This window comes from Biomphalaria glabrata, chromosome 14 (assembly GCF_947242115.1).
Source record: "Biomphalaria glabrata chromosome 14, xgBioGlab47.1, whole genome shotgun sequence".
Lineage (NCBI taxonomy): Eukaryota > Metazoa > Mollusca > Gastropoda > Planorbidae > Biomphalaria > Biomphalaria glabrata.
Genome location: NC_074724.1, coordinates 7,299,758 through 7,319,880, shown reverse-complemented (window position 1 = coordinate 7,319,880; position 20,123 = coordinate 7,299,758). Strand labels below are relative to the sequence as shown.

Genomic DNA, 20,123 nt, shown 5'->3' with positions numbered 1-20,123 from the left:
CATAAATAGAACAGAGACAATAAAAAAAGAGTTCATTGAGTGACTAAATACAGGCATCTTGATCCTTTTTTATGGCGTTGATATAGTCTGACCGAGTACGGTACAAACGTTTTTTTGTACTGCTCTGTTCTTCTTTTAATTAACAGAAGTCGCCCACTTCGAGACTTGACGTAATTATGATGGAGGTGGTGGCTGTTGTTTTCAAAGATTTTTCAGATTTTGCTGAGACTTTTTTTTTTCAAAAAGCTCTTTTAAATATGGTAGTGTGAAGAAAGGGTCGTCCAAAGAAAAGCAGACTGGATAACATAAAAGACTAAACTGGTCTGACTCTTGATATCCTGCTAAGAACTGCTGCTGACTGGGTAAAATGAGAGGATTGGGTTACCAAACTTTCTTTGCAACCCTACGTCAAAAGTCGACAGTTTATTGGACTCAGATATCTAAGCCCTAAAAAATATCCCTTTAGACATGATCCACAAGCTAACTTTCGGATACAAAAAAAAAGAAGAGGGGGATACATATAAACGTAATCAAACAATATCAATAATATGCAAAATTTTGTTTTTAATTTACTGATAATTGACAAAAATCGAGAGTTTTATCCGCAAAATTATGACCACTGTAACAGATGTATGTATACATGTGTGCATGATCTATTTTTATTTGTGTATGTCTGTTAAAATGTATGAGGGAATTACCAGAATAATTAAGTGTCAGTTTGCATAATCACAGAGTCCAGAGACATGGTATCAAGAATAATTAAGTTTTGTGTTCGTTATTTAGTGAATTGTAATTACAGCTAAACCCAAACATAGACAATTGATGAGAAACTAAGGTAGTTTATATAATGCTAGATATAAAAGAAAGTTGTAAAAACCAACTCTACTGGTATGGTTGACAGACTACGGATATTCAAAATTGCTCTTTCCCCATACCTCGATCCGACAATGATTTAAACTGCAGCCATTTTATTTTTTTAAAGCGTCTATTTAAATATACAATATTTATAACGCATTATTTAAGTGTATACGTCATCAATTTTAATTAGAGCTCTATATATTATAGTCTATTTTTATGTTTCCCGAGTAGACAAAGAGTTCTTTGTTGCTATAAGCAAGTATGACTCACAATAACCATGAACATTGACTAAGGCAGTAGAAACTACAAAAACGTAAATATTTGAAGTGACCTTCTTTCCCCACTGACAGGAAATAAAAACTTAATTATTCACGCGAGCAACTCTACTCAAGTTTAAGAAAAATACGCGTTGGTCAATAAAGTAAGGTTAAAAACTTTATATTATTTAAGTAGCCCAGCTAAACTAGCAGTACATACACAAAAAAAGATAACATGAACTATTATATGGTAATCGATTTCCTTGTAATATTTTGGTTGCGAATATTTTGTGGTAAGTATTAGGTTTTGTTTTTGTTTATTTATTTTTTGTTCTTATTCTGTATCATGACATTATAAATCATATTAAAAGGGGACTTTTGCACTCTTTTTTGGACAGCAGTAATCATTTAAACAATGCAGTGTTTCCCTGTGTTAGAAGGAACTCAAAGGTTCCGCGAAGTATCAGTCTGTGTTCCACGTACAATTAAAGTTATTTTCTACAAGACCTGTAAAAGAAACTGATATTACAAGCTCTACCAAAACAATTTTTTATAATCATTTAAATAACCTAAATTATGGGCGATTGATTTAAATCACGATATAAAATTTATTTAAACAAATTGATAATCTGGAAGTTTTCCTACAGCTTCCCAAATCTATTGGGGGTCCTATGTTACTTTGTCTAAAGTTAAATCCAATAACTAACTGTCGAACATCTTTATGTAAAGGACTTTATGTGACACAAAAGGGCAACGACAACGTCTTAATAAACACGAAGATGATCTTACGACGATGCAGCCCAGTAATTCACAAAATATGGCCCGTTGTTTCATCCGGCCTGCCAAAACGTCGACCAAAGTTTAGGAAATCCCACCGCCCACCCAAAAAAAAAAGATTTAAACATGTAAACATGTATCTTTACCTACGTTAGAGTCCTCATCTTTTCTCTAATGGATTGATACCATTACTTTTAACATATTTTACATTCATGAAATGGGAATGTAGTCTACCATGAAAAGTGGATGGATCCTTAATTTTTTTGTAGAACATAGTAATAAGCCAACAGATTAAATCAGATAAACAAAATAGTAAAATAATATTTTGCACTCTATACTTTTTCGGCTTACCTGTTATTTCTCTCTCTTTTCTTCCCTTTGAATCTTTCACTATGTATCTCTAAATATTGTTAATTCTTTTATTTTATTTGCTTAGTTTCAGAAGTGAATATAGCATGTCGTCATGTAGAAGAAATGTCTCCAGTAGTCATAGATATTTTATGGGTAACTTTCGATTCCAACGACAGCCTCGTTGTTTATGAAAACACTTCATTAATAATGATTTGTATTATTCCTTTCTTCTGTAAACTGACGAATAGCAAGTGGGTGCTACAAAATAAAGAGAACTCAGAACCACCATACAAGATTGAGGTTCATCAAGGTACAGCATTAGCGCAAAGAAATTTGGTACCCAAAATAGGCGAATGGGAAGTAATCGATGTTGTGACATTGAAACAAGAGGTGTGTCGATATCAAGTATATGGTTAGTAAGAATTTAATGGAAATGATTAGAATAAAAAAAAGAACCTAAGAGTTAACTGTTAAAAATATTTTCGAAATACCTATTAGGCCTACTTTACACATTTTCGTGTTTTCGTCACATCGTTTATGTGTAAACAATTTTTAAGACATATTTTCTAGAATGTATAACTTGTTTACCTGGTTCATAGATGTGATGTAACAATGTTATGGTATGTTAGTTTAGTTTTTCTTGATTTCAATTCCAATATTAAATATGTTCTTTTTCGTAATGACGATTTCAGTAATTTCGTCATCTAAATAAGTTTAATTTGTAGAAGTTCTGTAAATAATAAGGCACATTATCCCTTTATAAATTACGGTCGTTTTCCTAGTCTATACCTATATGGTTCACAAATGAAATAGTCAAAAATATAATAAAAGCTCTATGAGAGATAACGGAAGATGTCACTTAGAAAATGAATTAATTGGTTCTAAGCTTAGTCAACTCTGCACAATTATTCATTGGCATAGATAATGCATGAGTCAATAGAAAAATAAACCAATTTGTTCATTAATTACTATTTATTTAGATTTTTTTATACCAAGAAGGGTATATTTTTAAACACATTTTAGCTTGTTATTGTAACAAACAAGCCCAACATGGCAATAATAATGCAGTGCCTAAACAATTTATTGTTATAGAGATTCGGTTTGGTGATACAAAAATAGCAATCATTGAACTTGGTTATCCTTTATAGTACCGTGGAAAACACACACACACACACATATATGAATATAAACCTATTTGGAGTCGGTAAAGATATAGAAAATATGTGCTTTTGATTACGGAGGTATTGTAATAGAAAGAGAGTAGAGCTGAATTGGCTTTGCAAATCACAAAACACCAGATGACATGTTATTGTCTCTCATGTCTCTCTCTATATATACTACCTAAATATTTAGTTTATAAAAAGATATTGATAAAGTGTAAAATTTTAGTGATTTTGGTTCCCGGTCACTTTATTCCCTGTCATTTTATCGCCTGGTTATTTCATCCTCTGGTCATTTCCCATCTGTTCTTTTCATCATCTTATCATTTTATCTAACAAATGGTAATTGTAAAAATAATGAAATAAATAATATTTAATACATTCCTTTTTATTGACTGGACAAAAAAAATAAAATTAAATGTCATTACGAACTATAAAAATTGAACAAGCGTAAATATAGAGGTCGTGTAAAAAATGTGTTTTTGTGTTCATCTTCATTAATAAGTACACAAGACGATTCATCGATTCATATTGCTGAACACGTGTTTGTTATTCTTTTTGTTTACAACAAAGTTTACAATTTTAATGTTTAAAAAGAATGAAAGCAAAACTTAATTAGGCGACATGATATCCTGAGGATGGGTGAAGTCAGTCTTTATTTGAAAAAATAAAACTATATTTCCATGCTAAAAATTATGCGCCCATCATCAAAAAAGAGCGATTGTAAAATACAATAAAGTGAAAGATGGTCGTCAAGAGTTCTCAGCGTCATGATCATAAGGATTCTAATCGTTCCCATCTCTCAAAAGATTTCCACTACTTCCATAACACACCTTGGCCTTTGATCACTACGTCATGCGTAGGGTAATATTAAAATATTACACCCAGCACATCCAATATTATTATTATTATTATCATTATTATTATTATTTTAACGTATTACTTCTATTCAGAAAGCTAGTTAATGATAAAAGCAGTAAAAAAAAATAAATAAATTCTAGTTCCCCTTTCAGACCTTCCGTAAGAATGATGTGTTTTAGTCAACGGTTAACGAGCAGGTTGTCATGAGGTCAGCACAACGACATACCACTTTAATTTCCGATTAGAGTTGAGTGGCACCATTAAAAGAAAAATTCAAAACAACCGTCTTTTTAAAAATTTCTATCTACAAAAAAAAGGATGCATGTTTTATCTTTTTTTTTTTCTTTTCTATTGCAGTCAAACCAGTTGAAAATCAATGTCTCTCTTTGAGTAAAGATGAAATTAATATATTTTGCACCACAAAAAGAGTGTATCCAAAGGCTAAATGTACATTTTATATAAGTTACAATGGGGTAAGTAGACATAAATAATAAATTGTCCATTAATTTGTAATTTGTATCCAGTGTGATTGTAATTTTAAAAAAAATTAACTTCATGCCTTTTTTTCTCGTTTTAGCAAAGAGCTTTTGAATTTGAAAATGTGATCTACTCTCACAAAAACGAGACGGGTTACTCTGTGTCCAACTGTAATGCTATAAAACCAATACAATTAACAGAAATAGGTACTTATAGAGTTGAGGCAATCATTTATCCTAATATATCCAATGATAAAAGTGACGTCGTATATGGGACAAACATTTCAACGGAAATTATCTTCAGTAAGTCAAAATAATTTTTAAGCGCACAATTTTTATTTTAACATTAAGTTGCCATTCTAAAAGGTGCAATCGATTTGTTTTTTGGGGGGTAAAAACACTTATTAAACGTTCCATGTCACAACGTTTAATAAAATATAAGCTAAAACATATCTGAATTATTTTAAAGCAAGTAAGAATGTCTTTAATGCATTGCATTTTCGTTTCACAAAAATATTGACCTTATACTAAAGATCAAAAAGGTCAATGCATAAAGAAAACGATTAAATAGATTACATTCTTTAACTGAGTAATAGCAGTACACAATGGCCATGTTTTAACGATCAACCTAAAGTACGTTTTTATCCAGTGAATGTATCTGTTACAATGAAACTTGACGTCTCACTCTCTTTCCTTCTCTCTCTCTCTCTCTCTTTCTTTCGCTCTCTGGAACCCCTATTTTTTTTTCTTAACTTGCACATCGTAATTTCTACCACATAGACTATCGACCTGAATTGAAAAGACCTTCCTCATTCGTTATGCGCCCCAGACAAATATGCGCACTTGTATGGTTTCCTCTGGCCTCTAATTCACTCTACATTATAATTCAAGCATTGCACGGCATTAGAAACCAAAAATATTTCTTCATACGGTTACTTCAGTTAGGCCTAAAGAAAAAAAGCATAATGAATAAATATCAACTTATTAGTCGTTTGTCTGAATAACTAATTCAGTATAGAGAAACTTTTTAGTGAGGTTGTTATTTTTTAAAGTCATTTGACGTTATTTAAAATTAGTTATATAAAACATGTTTCTTCTCATTTCTCATTTCTTCTTATTTTCTCTCATTTCCTCTCTAATATACGTATGTGTATTACTAAATGTACCCAAGTCCTGGGCAATACCACAACGACACATACAACGACAGAACCAAGATTCAGAATGCCAACTCCCAGACATATAACATGTTTATTACATTATCTGTACTATAATACAGAATCAGTTCAGACATTTGAAATATCCAGTATCAATTAAAAATATAACAGCTTAATATTCCATAGACTGAATAGTGACAACACAGAGAAATAATTAGAGTCTACACTTAGACTATCTATATCCAAAAGTCCAACTGTCCTGGACTAGGAACAAAACCACACTGCCTTATTATGAGTTACATTATGTTCAATAAAAAACATCTCACATAATCCACAACAATAACAGTTTTGAAGTCAACAACCTGAATTGCCCCCCTTCTCCTCTACAGTAAACAGGAGACTCAGGCTGACCAGAACTCAGTCCTGACAGTTGGGCAGGCTTGAACCTTTCTGTGGGTAGAGTTGGAATAGATAATATAATTATTGTTTCGAAGATTGCAATAGAAATATATGTATATATATGTATATATATATATATATATATATATATATATATATATATATATATATATATATATATATATATATATATATATATATATATATATATATATATATATATATTCTTTGTTACGTATTTTAAAAAAGCGTTTAAGAGATACAAAGGGGAGACCTGGCAGATCAGTGGTTATGCGATATAATTCATTACCGAAGATCGAGTTCAAACCTCAATGAAAACTGAGATCTTTAGTTTTGGTATATTTTGGCTCCTTAAAGTCTACCCAACTTTTATAGAAAGCTGACATTATTTGGGGAAAAAAAGTAAAAACGATTGGTCGTTTCGCTGGTTACTTAAAGAGCTCGTTAACTGTTGGCCATAGAAAGAGATTACTGGGTCTGAAAGTGTTAATGTACGTATTTTTTAACCTAAACGATGCAAGAGTGGTGGTCTTGATTTTCACTTTCTTTAGATTAAATAGTTTGTTATACAGTAATATGAACTTGAAATAAAATAAAAATCCTACCGAGACCTACATTTTCATTCTTTTGATGTTATAAAGTTGTTTTTATCTCAAACATCCCTAAACGATAATAACACTATGAAAAGCCCTTTGACATTTTCTTTGCCTTCGTAGTCCCAAGAATTCATTGTAACATAGATAGGATATAGGGCCTCAATTGAAGCCTCTTATCACAAAAAGAATACGATTTCACCGAAGTTACCACTGGTTAGGCTGGCTCTCTCTCTCTTTTTTTTTTCTATTTATATCACTATGTCTCTCTTATTTCTGGTTTTCATTGTATTATTTCTTCTCTCGCTTATATTTCTCTCTCTCTCTCTCTCTCTCTCTCTCTCTCTCTCTCTCTCTCTCTCTCTCTCTCTATATATATATATATATATATATATATATATATATATATATATATATATATATATATATATATATATTACTTTTAATATTCTCTCCATTTTTATGTTAACTTTAGCTCCTTGTCTCTTTCTCTCTCTCTCTTTCTTTCTCTCTTTCTCTGTCTCTCCCTTTACGGATGTTACATAGTGATTTACCTAGTCATATGTATTACCTACCGCCATTTTTTGTAAGTCTTTAGGTTGGATTGTTTTCTTTCATACATAGACGCCATTGACTTTAATATTTAAAAAAAAATTGTTTTATTTAATGACGTTTGTATTCATATCTCTTTTCAGAGAGTCCTTATATTACATTAGTAAACTGTCCTACACATGTGAAGAAATATATTCTGATAGACTGCGAATGTGTATTAAATGAATTAGGCTCAACAAATGTGCTATACTCATGGATCAATGCTAGCACTAATGAAAGCATATCCTACTCTAACCATTTAAGATTTGCAGTTGATAATTATAACACTGGTAATTTCATACCAAAAATAATACATATTTTTTTTTGTTTTGTTTTTTTACTAGCATTCATATTTAACACACCATTCACGTATTTCATTTTTTATTGCATAATTGTAAAACTAATTTCCTCATGCATAACAGTGATTATTATTATTATTATTATTAAATTATGGAAGGACCCAGAGGCTTAACAATCATAATTGGCGCTATGTGCATGACACTTTTGTTGGCGCCCCGTACTGGTTTTCCCTGAACACGAAGTAATATTAGCTAATTTATTGAATGTACATATCAATCTGATATATAGCCTCATTCTGTCGCGAAGTGACTATGGATAATCCCATAGAGTGAGATGAAAGCCTGTGCATTAGTTAGGGTTGGACCAATGTCGCCCACAAAGCTGTTCACAAATATCTTCGCAGTTTGGGACCAGCAATATTGCATGATCTGCAAGAGTTTAGCAGTGTGAGATGCAAGCTGCCCAACAATAGCAAGTCGGTACGTGACGTTTTGGCGCCGCCTTTTTGGCGACGCCGTTTTGGCCCCGCCGTTTTGGCGACGGGACGTTTTGGCGCGAGCCGTTTTGGCGACGGGACGTTTTGGCGCGAGATATCATTTGACGATTATTTAATAAGCACGTAGCTTTTATAACAATGTTTATTTCAATCTACCATAATATTGTATGTATAGTGTGAATTCTAACACCGTTTTGTTTTTTTTAATTATAAAGGTTTTGCTTATTTCATGAATATAGGCCTATAATAAGTCAGATTCCTGAATGGAAATGACATGCTAATGCTATATGTTCTGCTAATCGCACTGGATGACATTTTTGGATTTCTTTCCAAAGGATATTTTTTATTTGACATTAGTGTAACTAGCTAAGTGTCACACTTTAATATAACAAAAACCATGTTAACATCTAAAACTTTTTTGAAAATAAAAGTGTGCCTCTTAATAAACACACATACACAAGCCAAAATGTTTATGAAAGAAAATGATGTGAAAAACAAACACACATTTACATTTAGTACGTGAAAAATATGTCTTAACACAAACACTCATGCAAAACATAGATATGAATAATTCTTTTAAAAGAAATAATACAATAAACGTACATAATGTATTTAGCGCCAAAACGTCCCGTCGCCAAAACGGCTCGCGCCAAAACGACCTTCGCGCCAAAACGGCGGGGCCAAAACGGCGTCGCCAAAACGGCGGCGCCAAAACGTCCTGCTTCGATAGCAAGTATCTCCTAACTCAAAATATACTTGACCTAAATTTTGTTTTATTAAGTACAATACTGTGTTGTGATATATAGCCACGAATATTACGATTATACAAATTCTTCCTGTAAAGCTATCATGTAAAAATAAACCTAATAATTTCGAAAACCTATTCACCATTCTTTAACTTCTAGCTTACTTGTATCCACTACAGACAGAAGAGAAACAGAAAAGAATGAGATTCATAACAAACGAATATTCACATTCGACTAGAGTAAAGCCTTTAGTAAAATCACTAAATTTAGAAAGCCTTCAGGATAAAAAAAAAAGTTCCGCTTTCAGACCTTGTGGTTTACAGGGCAATATTCGACTTCTGTTATCGCTCATCGATACCAAAAGTTAAAAGTCTTAAGAATAGGAGATATTGTTTTTACCAACATGATTTTTTTAAATCAAAGAATTATTTGGGGGATTTTAAGAAATACTTGTTCAAGAATACTTCTTTAAACCGATCATTTTTTATTAAGAAAATATAGATCACACTATTATTATAATATTGCTTCAGATACTAAACCTCATATCTGGCGTATAACAGAGAATGAGGTTGAAAAAAATATAACATAATTTGGAATTATGCACAATATGTAATTGTTGCAAGATTAGTGTTTCAATTTATTTGGAGCTACTGTAGCTAAATTAGAATTATTTGAAACTATTTACCTCTTCTTTTCACGTACAGTAATAAGATTGATGGTCTACAACACACGTTTTCTTACTATAATAAATTTGCAGGCCAAAAACAATTTTTTTCAAAGTTTTAATACATCCCAAAATGAAGTTTCATTAAAGAAGGCATTGGATATGTTAATACTAAACTCTGAAAGACGTTTAAATCAGTTGAGTATCTAATAGTAGTGCAGTGAGTCCCAAAATATGGCCCGTGGGCCAAATCCGGCACTCGACGTGATTACATTAGGCCCGCCGAAACGTTGGTACAAAGTAAACAAAATCCCTCTAAAATAAAAGTTGAAAAATGTATCTTTGACTTCATTAGAGTGCTAACGTTTTCTCTGATGGATTGGCTCAATGACCTTTAACATTTGTACGCTTATGAAATGGGACTCTGAATGTAAAATCTACCAGAAAAGTTTAACGATTTTTACTTTTCTGTGAAATATGATTCTAAGCCAACATATTTGATTTGTCAATAAAGTAGGGCTGTTACAAAAACAACAACGGCATAGAAACGCATTATGAAAGTAATATGACGGCATTCTTGGTTTTAGCCGCGAACAAAAGATTGTTAAACTACGCCTAGAGATCGGAGAATTTACGAGAATATTTAAAAACAAAAAAAAAAAGAAAATGAGTCGGTGACTGCTCATAATTTAAGTAAAGAAATGATGCCATTTTGCAAATCTAAAAAAAAAGATTAACTTCAAATATTCCATTAATTAATGTAAGTACACGATTCATTGGTTTCTAAAAAAAAATAATTTAATTTCGTATTTGTATCTATTCTTTGATATGGCCGCGACATAAAATGAAAATGGCTAGCAAGGTCACATTTGGTTTGGAATCTCTGTACTAGTGTAATGGACGTGATAGTTAGATCTTACTCGTTTTCACAAATCTGCACTGTCTAATTACGTAAAAAGCGTCAACTGAACTATGTTGCGTACATAGGAGGAAATGTGACCATACTGGTGTACAAAGTAGAGACTAGAATCGTTTTCTTTTATCTTGCTTATGATATAAAAGGTCCCATTGGGGAGATAAAATAAAGACTTTACTTCAACTGGGGATGATCTCGACAGTTGTAGAAACGCTGACCTCAAATATATATATATATATATATATATATATATATATATATATATATATATATATATATATATATATATATATATATATATATATATACCACACACACAAAATATAAGAACTTACATTAATTAAATCTTATCTGCATACAATACAGATTTAAGAGTTAGAATATGGGTCTAGATCTAGCTAAAAAAATAATATTGTTTTCTAATATTTATTTTATTGTTTATTGAACACTAATAGCAATTTCATTCAAACACTGGTCTTTAAATTGTAATATAGAATCATGTTTGAAATAAAATATGTTTTCATTATAAAACAAGACATTAAATTTGTGATGCACAGTATATCTTATGCAGCATAATGATTACATCAGAAATAGCACTAGCCTTCACTACGCCTCTGGGACGACCTGTTTTATTTCTTTTAGATTAGTCTACATTGATTATTTTAAATATGATTTTGTTCTGAACTTTTTATAACAAATATTTTACAGAATTTATTTGCAAAGCAAACAGTTTTAAAATAGACAATGTGCTTTACGAGAACTACAACATCTTTTTATTATCAGGTAATTCCTTTGAATCAATGTTTTGATGTCAATTTAGATTTTAATCTTGGTATATGTAATAGAAGTAGGTTATGCAAAGTTAATAGTGAAAAATATATATTTAGGTGTATATTTAAGCCGTAAAACTCAGTATAAATCTACCTAATGAAGTATACATTTAGGGTTCTAGTCATAATATTAGCAGAGAAAACAAATCAGTAAGTCTGAACTACATTATGGAGCATGAGGTAGATTTTTTAAAATAAATATGACAGTACCTCTTTTTTTAATTATGTCCCGAGACCATACATTAAACGTAAGTAAAGTAGATGATACGGAGAACTTGACATTATATACGTATTTTAAACTCATTCAATTAAAGTCGTCGTCTTCATGGGTTTTTAAGTCAATTAGATTTGAGTCCACAAACGTGGTCAACAGAAAATCGACTCTCATAAAACTGGACACGTCAGTTACATATTAAAAAAATAGATAAAAATATCTAAATGTTGCCAGTAAATGTCTTTACCGTTTTTGAATCTCATTTGAAAAGAAGATGGAAATACTAGTAACAAGAAAAAAAAAAGAGAAAAAAAAAAGAAAAAAAATAACTGTTTATAGTAGATTTTATATTTTCATCAATTCAAAGACTATCCATGGCAAAATTTACAAACACCATGCGACATAACTAACTGAAAGAAATTAACAACTAATGATTAAAGTAACTTAAATCTTTGTCTTAATACTACACCATTCTCATTACGATACACTGATTTTACATATGCTTCATCGTGCATAACAATACTACCATTTAAACTCAGTGTTTCTGTACCAAACAATATTGGCCTCTTCGTCTCGTCTTTGACTTGAACTGGATTCTACAGTAGTGGACAGAATCGGACAGAATCTGAATTCCGAATAGTCTTGACTCATTTACTCTTATTATAGGGTCCCAAAAGGTCTTTCTGGGTGATCGAATTACCATATAAAGCTTGAAATGCACGAGTGTGCTCAGATTATTGTAGTTTCCTAAAGCTTCGCCCGTCGTCACGGTTGACCGTTGGCACAGTGCTGGCCTGCTGGCGTTCTTAATAACGCTTCATATAACGAATACTATTTATGACGTCCTATGTAAATGGTGTAAAAATTGAACTAAAAACTTGTCGAATTTTACGACATTGTAGTTCTCATTCAGGTAAGTAAATATTTTTGTATGTTAAATATATTTTTTATGTTTGTTTAAATTTACACTTTTAATATGCTAATAAGTAGTAGCATAAAAATTTTTTGCACGGTTTTTATTTCCCTACTTTTACATGAGTTCAAACAATATTAATAGGGATAGTTGATAAAATTACATAGATATTCATTTCCAGCAGTCATACCTGAAACTCAAGACTTAGGCCTAAATACAACGCCTAGTTAATACGAAAATACAAATACAGTTTATGCTCATCGTTTGTTTTGCATTTTATTTTTCATCTAAATTTATAGATTATTCATAAAACGAATATAAATATATTTTACTATATTTTACTAATTTTGGTCTCTGTTTTTGTATATGAGCTCATAAACAGCTTGAAAGAAATGAGAAGGCTGACACACTCGATGCCAAGAATGGGAGAACAAAATCACAATTAAACTCTGCACTAAATCCAAATATAACTGAAGAAATTAATCGTAATTAAAATAAATGAGAAAGGACGAGCTCTCATCCAAATCACAAGGAAGATAATACTTACATAAGCTATTCCGACATGATCAACGTCTAATCGTTCGACTTATGACCGGATACAACAGATTGCCACCACACATGTACCGGAAGCTAAAAATTGGAACCAGTTAGGTCTGCCCATGTGGAGTGTCACCAGAGAATGCCGACCACGTCCTCCCAAACTGCTCTCTTTACCAAGAGGCCCACACAAGACACTGGCCCCAAATCATCCCTATAGAAAGAAAACTATATGAAGAGCTCCCTGATACCACTACGCAGTTCATCTCATGTATTGGTCTAGTCATCTGAACGCTCCAACATAAAAATGAGAACGAAGAAGAAGAAGTCTTTTTTTAAATACAATTTCAATGAGCATATTTATTGTTTTGTTGACGCTTTTGATAAGACAATTCTTGCAGCTGTAAGACGTTTGTCTAAGCATTGGTAGATTTATGCGAAGATTAAGCCCATTACAAACATACAAGCATCAGCCACTCAAACGCATTCCTGATTGAATCACCTTTAACTTTGCCGTCTTCTTACTTTGAGGGATAGTGCCTTGTAACTCTAGTGTCTTAGACTTAGTCTTCGTTTGGGACTAGATTTAAGTCTAGTATACTATATTAGTATATTAAGTAGATCAATAAAAAGAAGTATATTCTATATTGTGTAGATGGTAGTCTACTAAGTCTGATCTAGACTTGCTATAAATTTATCTAGATCTAGATATATACTGTATATCACTAGCGGATCCAGAACTTTGGAGTGGGGGGGGCGATTTTTTCCAAACCCTAACTCTAACGCCCAGTAAACCCTAACCCTATACATAAACGTGTGTACAGCACACACACACACACACACACACACACACACACACACACACACACACAGATATATATATATATATATATCCTATACTCTTAAGCGAGCAATTCTTGTATGTATGTATGTATATATATTTATATTTATATATATATATATAAATTTTATTTCGAAAACGGCTCTAACGATTTTCTTTAAAAGTTCACGGTATGTGCATAATAGTGAGAAAAAAATTCTCAACTCATTGGCCACATCGGGAAAACTCAAGGTCGACCGTTATATCGGTTTGAAAATGGCTCATTATCGAAAAATTTATTTTGGCTAGAATGTTTTATGAATGAAATTTTCTATATGACGTCAATGGGAAAAAAAACTTGACACCGCTTACGTCACTAGGCTCACAGCAGTACACTAAGACATTTCTTCGCAAACAAGAAAAAAGTTTTAATGATTCAATTGGCGTAATTAAACATTTGCGCACCATCTTAATTTACATTGATCCATTATGAAACTATGGAAGAAAAATAATGAAATATCTTTATGTATGATTAGTTATTGTGTTTTAAAGGCTTTATAAATTGTTTACACTTGAATTGCTTACACCCATAGGTAGCTTTTACTTTGTTATTATTTTGCTGGTGAATTATTGCAATGTGTTTAAGCTTCGAAGTCTGCTGTCCAATACCAAAACGTAGGAAATGTTCACAACACAGCTTATCTATGCCTTACTTGCACAATCAGGGCCGGCCCTAACATTTGCGGGGCCCTATGTGAAAAAAATGAGGATTGCGCGTGGACCAGTAAGGGTATTTATAAGGATAATAAGTGAACATAAAGATTTTGTATTAGAAAATAAATTCGTATTTGCATTACATTTTTATTAAATGAAAGCTGACGATGCCGTTTTTTTATATCACGCGTAGGACTGGCGTTTACCATATTGATTGACACCCCAAAGTGACAATTTTGTCTTTTTAAGGACATTTTTATGAGTTTCAGGAGATTTCCAGGAGCTCCTTGAAAACAAGGAGACCACGGGAACCCTATTATAAATTATAATGGTTTAATTTAATAATTTACACCTAGAATTAGCGCGGGGCTTTTGAACCTTCGGGGTCCACCACTGTGACAGCATAGGCCTAGGGCTGGCCCTGATGATATCCAGCTCGCGGTCAACGAATTTTCATCACGCTGCTGCCTTTTTTTTATTTGTTAACCTATAAACCTCGGTAAAACAGAAGTCATGTTCCAAAAGTCACCCAATAAAACCTACTCAGCCCAAAGATCACTGCCATAGACATCCCTTAAAGTGGTAGATAACTTCACATTATCTGGGAAGCATTGAATCAATTGACGCATTGCTTTAAAGAGAGTTTGATATGTGATCATGGATAGTCGTGCTTTTGGACGCCTCCAAGCGAGAGTGTGGCGAAATAAATCGCTCGCCTGTCTACGAAAATCAGTGTCAACCAGTATTCTCTCAACTCATCTATGTGGATCTGAGACATGAGTACTTTATAGAAAGCAACTAAGACTTCTTGAACGACTTCACCAAAGACCACAATACAAACAGCGATATTCTTGCAAAATGGTATGAAATTCGAGTCCGAAGATAAGTGAGGAATGCAGTATTTCCCTTTGCTGTGCAGCCCCAACTGTGACCTACATATTTTGCCACATCCAGGGCAAGCATAACCATTGTCCGCAGGTGGCCGATTTAGATTTTCTTTTCGCCGTCTGCGTTTGTTCTCGGGAGCAGATTTTCTTTTTGTCTCAAATGTGTATCCCGCGGCCTTCGTGAGAGACCTCCAGCTGTCTCGTTCGGAGGCCGCATACAACCAGGTGCTCTCTTCTATGTCAGCCAAGAAAAGTTGACGACTAAGCTGGTCTTTGAAGAATTTCCGTGGAGCGCTTCTGTCACGTCGACCACATTTTAGCTCACAAAAAAAGACTGCCTTTGGCATTCGTTCGTCTCCCATACGGGATACGTGCCCTACCCAGTGCAACTGTCGGACCATAAGAAGTCCCTCTATACTGTCCATACCGGCGTTGGCAAGGACATCGCTGGTTGTAGTGCGGGTCCTGCCACCGTATGTCCATGATGGAGCGCAAGCATCTTTAATGAAAGCACTCAAGAAGTCTTAGTTTTTCCTGTAAAGTGTCCATGTCTCAGAGCCATAATGAATATACTAATTGCAGTATTAAATGTCATGAAGTAACCATTTTAGAAGTTATACTGCAAAGACTTTCTTACAAGCCTATAATAGCCCAATAGTTCTACATGAAAGAAGCAATGTAAAACGTTAAGACGTGAGCTGTGGTTTTCTATAGGGACTTTCTATTCTTATCGCCATGTACAATTACATTGAGAACTGAAAGAACTAAAAAGCAACTCTTCGGATTGATAGTGTTTACCCGATAGTTCATTTTCGTAATTACAACAATATTCCCAAAATAACTTCGGGTAAATATCCTTCCTTAACAAATTATTCATCCGAGCGAGGCTCGGTCACCTGATATTATAACAATAAATAAGCAGTATTTCTCAGTATTTTCATGCATTCTTCACTGAAGAAACGCATTCTCCTGACATCTACAGCTCTTTATCCATCAGTGGAGTTCGGGGCGAAGCCCCGACGCCAAAAAGCGTTTTCTTGCATTTTTCACTGCAGAAACGCCTGCTCCTGACATCTACAGCTCACTATTCATCTGTGAGTTTCGGGGCGTAGCCCCGACGCATAAAGCGTTTTCATGCATTCTTCACTGAAGAAAAGCATTCTCCTGACATCTACAGCTCATTATTAATCAGTGGAGTTCGGGGCGAAGCCCCGACGCCAAAAAGCGTTTTATTGCATTTTTCACTGCAGAAACGCCTGCTCCTGACATCTACAGCTCACTATTCATCAGTGAGTTTCGGGGCGTAGCCCCGACGCATAAAGCGTTTTCATGCATTCTTCACTGAAGAAACGCATTCTCCTGACATCTACAGCTCATTATTAATCAGTGGAGTTCGGGGCGAAGCCCCGACGCCAAAAACCGTTTTCTTGCATTTTTCACTGCAGAAACGCCTGCTCCTGACAACTACAGCTCACTATTCATCAGTGATTTTCGGGGCGAAGCCCCGAAGCTAAAAGCATTTTCTTGCATTCTTCACTGAAGAAACGCATTCTCCTTACCTAAAGCTCATTATTCACCCTATTAAAAAAGGAGCTTTTGAATAATATTGTAATTGAAAAATATTCTAATTTGAATGTATACGCCCTTAATACATTGCAAATAAAACCGATTTGTTCCTTGAAAAGATCAGACACCCCACATATTTAGATTAAGGCTTTGAGGATCGCCGCCGAAAAAAAAAATTCGATAAATAATATTCAATAAAATTCAAGCATAAATTGTGAGTTATAGTCCCAAATTTAACTAGAAAAATATTAGATTGAGTAGAGGTTGGAAAAAAGGCTACTCATCTCAATCGTGACTCTTATATTGAAAATTTTTGTTAGAATTCTAATTTTTCCAAAGCAAAGTCTTTCTTAAAATAATTATGATAAATTCATGTGAAATTACATATTATAAACTCTGTCTGGAAATGGGAGGGGCGGTAGAATGAAAACGATTTATCCTCGCTCCTTTTTATAATTTCTGCTAATGATTGCATTTGGCATTAAAGAATAAGGGTGGGGCCACTCGATACGAGAATTTAATTTATAGCATATATAAATTATATTAGTGGCTGATTTTTTTTTACATTTTGTAATTTCTTAACTGTAATACAAAAAGAAAAATTATTGCTTCGTCCGATGAGGGAAAGGAGATTGCATGTATCGCCCCTTCCACCTTTTTCCTTTCATATTTACTAATCATAAAATTTGAGATTAGAGTGTGGTGCGACATAATGTACAAATGGTTTCACATATCAATTATATAGAAATTCAACTATTTTTGTTCACAAACTATGATTCCTCCATAAAAATATGACCGCCCCCCCCACTCATAGGGCTAGAGCGGGGAGGGCAGTACATGCAATCGCCCCCCCCCCTTACCCCACCGTATCGGCCAAGATACCCGAAGGAGAGCGACATAATATCAAATTTATATATCAATGCAACTAATCTTGCTCACAAACTATGATTTCTCCATAAAAGTAGGACCGCCCCCCCCCACTCAAAGGGTTTAGGTGGGAAGGGCAGTAGAGGTTTGGCCCCCCCCCCCCCCCCACACACACACCAATCGGACAACAGGGGAACGACATAATATAAATATCGGTTAAAATATCAATAACAAGTTTTAATCATAAAGATATTTAATTGATTCTTTTGGCAAGCTGTGATTTCTACAAATAAATTGGACCGCCCCCCCCACTCAAAAGTTTATGGTTGGGGGGGGGGGGGCGGATTGATGCTATCGCCCCCTCCCGACCCCACCTAATCGGCCAACATACTAGAGGGGGGGCGAAATAATCTAAAAAAAGTTTGAAATAGAAATAATTAGTATATATTATTAACATAAGTAATAAATTCGTATACAAATTGTGTGACTTCTATACTAAAATTCGTCCGCCCCCCTGGATCCGCCAGTGCTGTATATGGAATTTATCTGGATAGTAGATGTAGACATTTTAATAAATAATTAAACACTTTAGTCAGGTAGAGCTAGATCTAGATGAATGACAATCAAGTCTGAAGATAAAATCTAGATTTCTTATCTAGAACCGATCTGAAATGTGGATATAGATATGGATTCTACCTAATGACAATACCATTGATTCCAGAGATTTATGATGAGTGCAGTGTTCACTATATATTTGATTGTTTCGGGAATCACATGCCCTGTGTGGTGATATGACTATGCCTACGGTATACGCAGAACCGTGAATAGCGTAAACAGTATACGTAGAACCTATTTAGATTCTAAAATTTAGAACAATAGATTTATTCCACTTAATTTATTAACATAAATCTACTAATCTCATCTATAGTATGTAGTTCTAGATCTACAGCCTAATAGTAGCAAAGCAGTTAGCACACAGAAAAAAAATTCCCTTGTAATAAACTTTAAACTTACTTTACATAATATTATTTAAAAAATACAGTAAACGTTATGATATTAACGATCAATACCAATGAATCGCACACTAAACAATGACCCCCGATAGTTGACTTCTTTCGTTATATATTCTCGTATGAAGACTTTTCTTATGTTTGCATACATATTTATCAAATGACGCTTTCAGGACCGGACACAACAGAATGAGACAACATATTTACCGGAAGCTCAAATTTGAACCAGTGAAATCTGCCCATGTGGAGTATCACCAGAAAATGCCGACCACGTCCTCCAAAACTGCTCTCTTTACCAAGAGGCCTGTATAAGACACTGGCTCCAAAACACCCCAATAGAAAGAAAACTATATGGAGAGCTCCCTGATTTGGAAACCACTGCGCAGTTTATCTCATGTATTGGTCTAGTCATCTGAACACTCCAACATAACAATGAGAATGAAGAAGAAGAAGAAATGACGCTTAATTACATCTATTTAAGGTCTTAAAAAAACTGATCTGACATAAACAAGTTCATTATTATACACATACACAATGTGATCCAATAACCCGGTCAGCCTCCTTGACAGTGGCGTTTACATAATTTTGAAACAGATATTCTCTCTATCCTCCATTCTTGAATTACCTTAAAACTTTATAATTCCAAAAGTTAAATTGCATAGACGTAAATATTTGAACAATTTGCAGTTGGCACCAATATTTGAAATTGGGAAAAAGTATACGATATCGATGATCTCCATTGACAATGACCTGAACGTTATTGTCTATGTATATTGACCGTGCAAACGGATTTGTTACATATCTTAAACACTGGGTTGTATGCCGAACCCAACAACAATTGTTATATCTAATGATCTCCCGTTAAATGTTATTTATGTAATTTATAAAAACTTGTGATATATTTTTTTTTTGTATTTATATAATTTTGTGTAAAATGTGTTCTTCGCTTGACTTGCAAATAAATCTACTAATACTATTAGAAGAAATTATTTTGTCTTTTGAAGTGACATCTGTAATTTATGAGGTTTGATTTGACAAGGCAGCATAAACGTTTTTCTTGTAATAGAAATTGATTGTTTTCTTTTAAGCTTGCTTCTAGCGTTAAAATATCTCAATTAAAAATGTTCTAAAGATTTAAATAAGAC

The 20,123-nt window shown here is 33.4% G+C and overlaps 1 protein-coding gene across 3 annotated transcripts; it reads left to right on the top strand.

The window, feature by feature from the left end:
* Positions 1-1,195: 1,195 nt before the first annotated feature.
* LOC106073608 (uncharacterized) lies at positions 1,196-20,122 on the top strand. 3 transcript variants are annotated; one of them, XM_056011014.1, is made up of 7 exons: positions 1,197-1,408; positions 2,329-2,655; positions 4,622-4,737; positions 4,842-5,043; positions 7,603-7,788; positions 11,329-11,403; positions 19,152-20,122. In XM_056011014.1, the coding sequence occupies exons 1-7, from the start codon at positions 1,351-1,353 to the stop codon at positions 19,169-19,171; spliced, it is 984 nt and encodes a 327-aa protein (XP_055866989.1). In that variant the 5' UTR covers positions 1,197-1,350; the 3' UTR covers positions 19,172-20,122. The 3 variants fall into 3 exon arrangements, with proteins under 3 accessions (XP_055866990.1, XP_055866989.1, XP_055866988.1); XM_056011015.1 differs by lacking the exon at positions 19,152-20,122 and having other exon boundaries at positions 1,196-1,408; positions 2,329-2,553; positions 11,329-13,903; XM_056011013.1 differs by lacking the exon at positions 19,152-20,122 and having other exon boundaries at positions 1,198-1,408; positions 11,329-13,903.
* The last annotated feature ends 1 nt before the right edge of the window (position 20,123 follows it).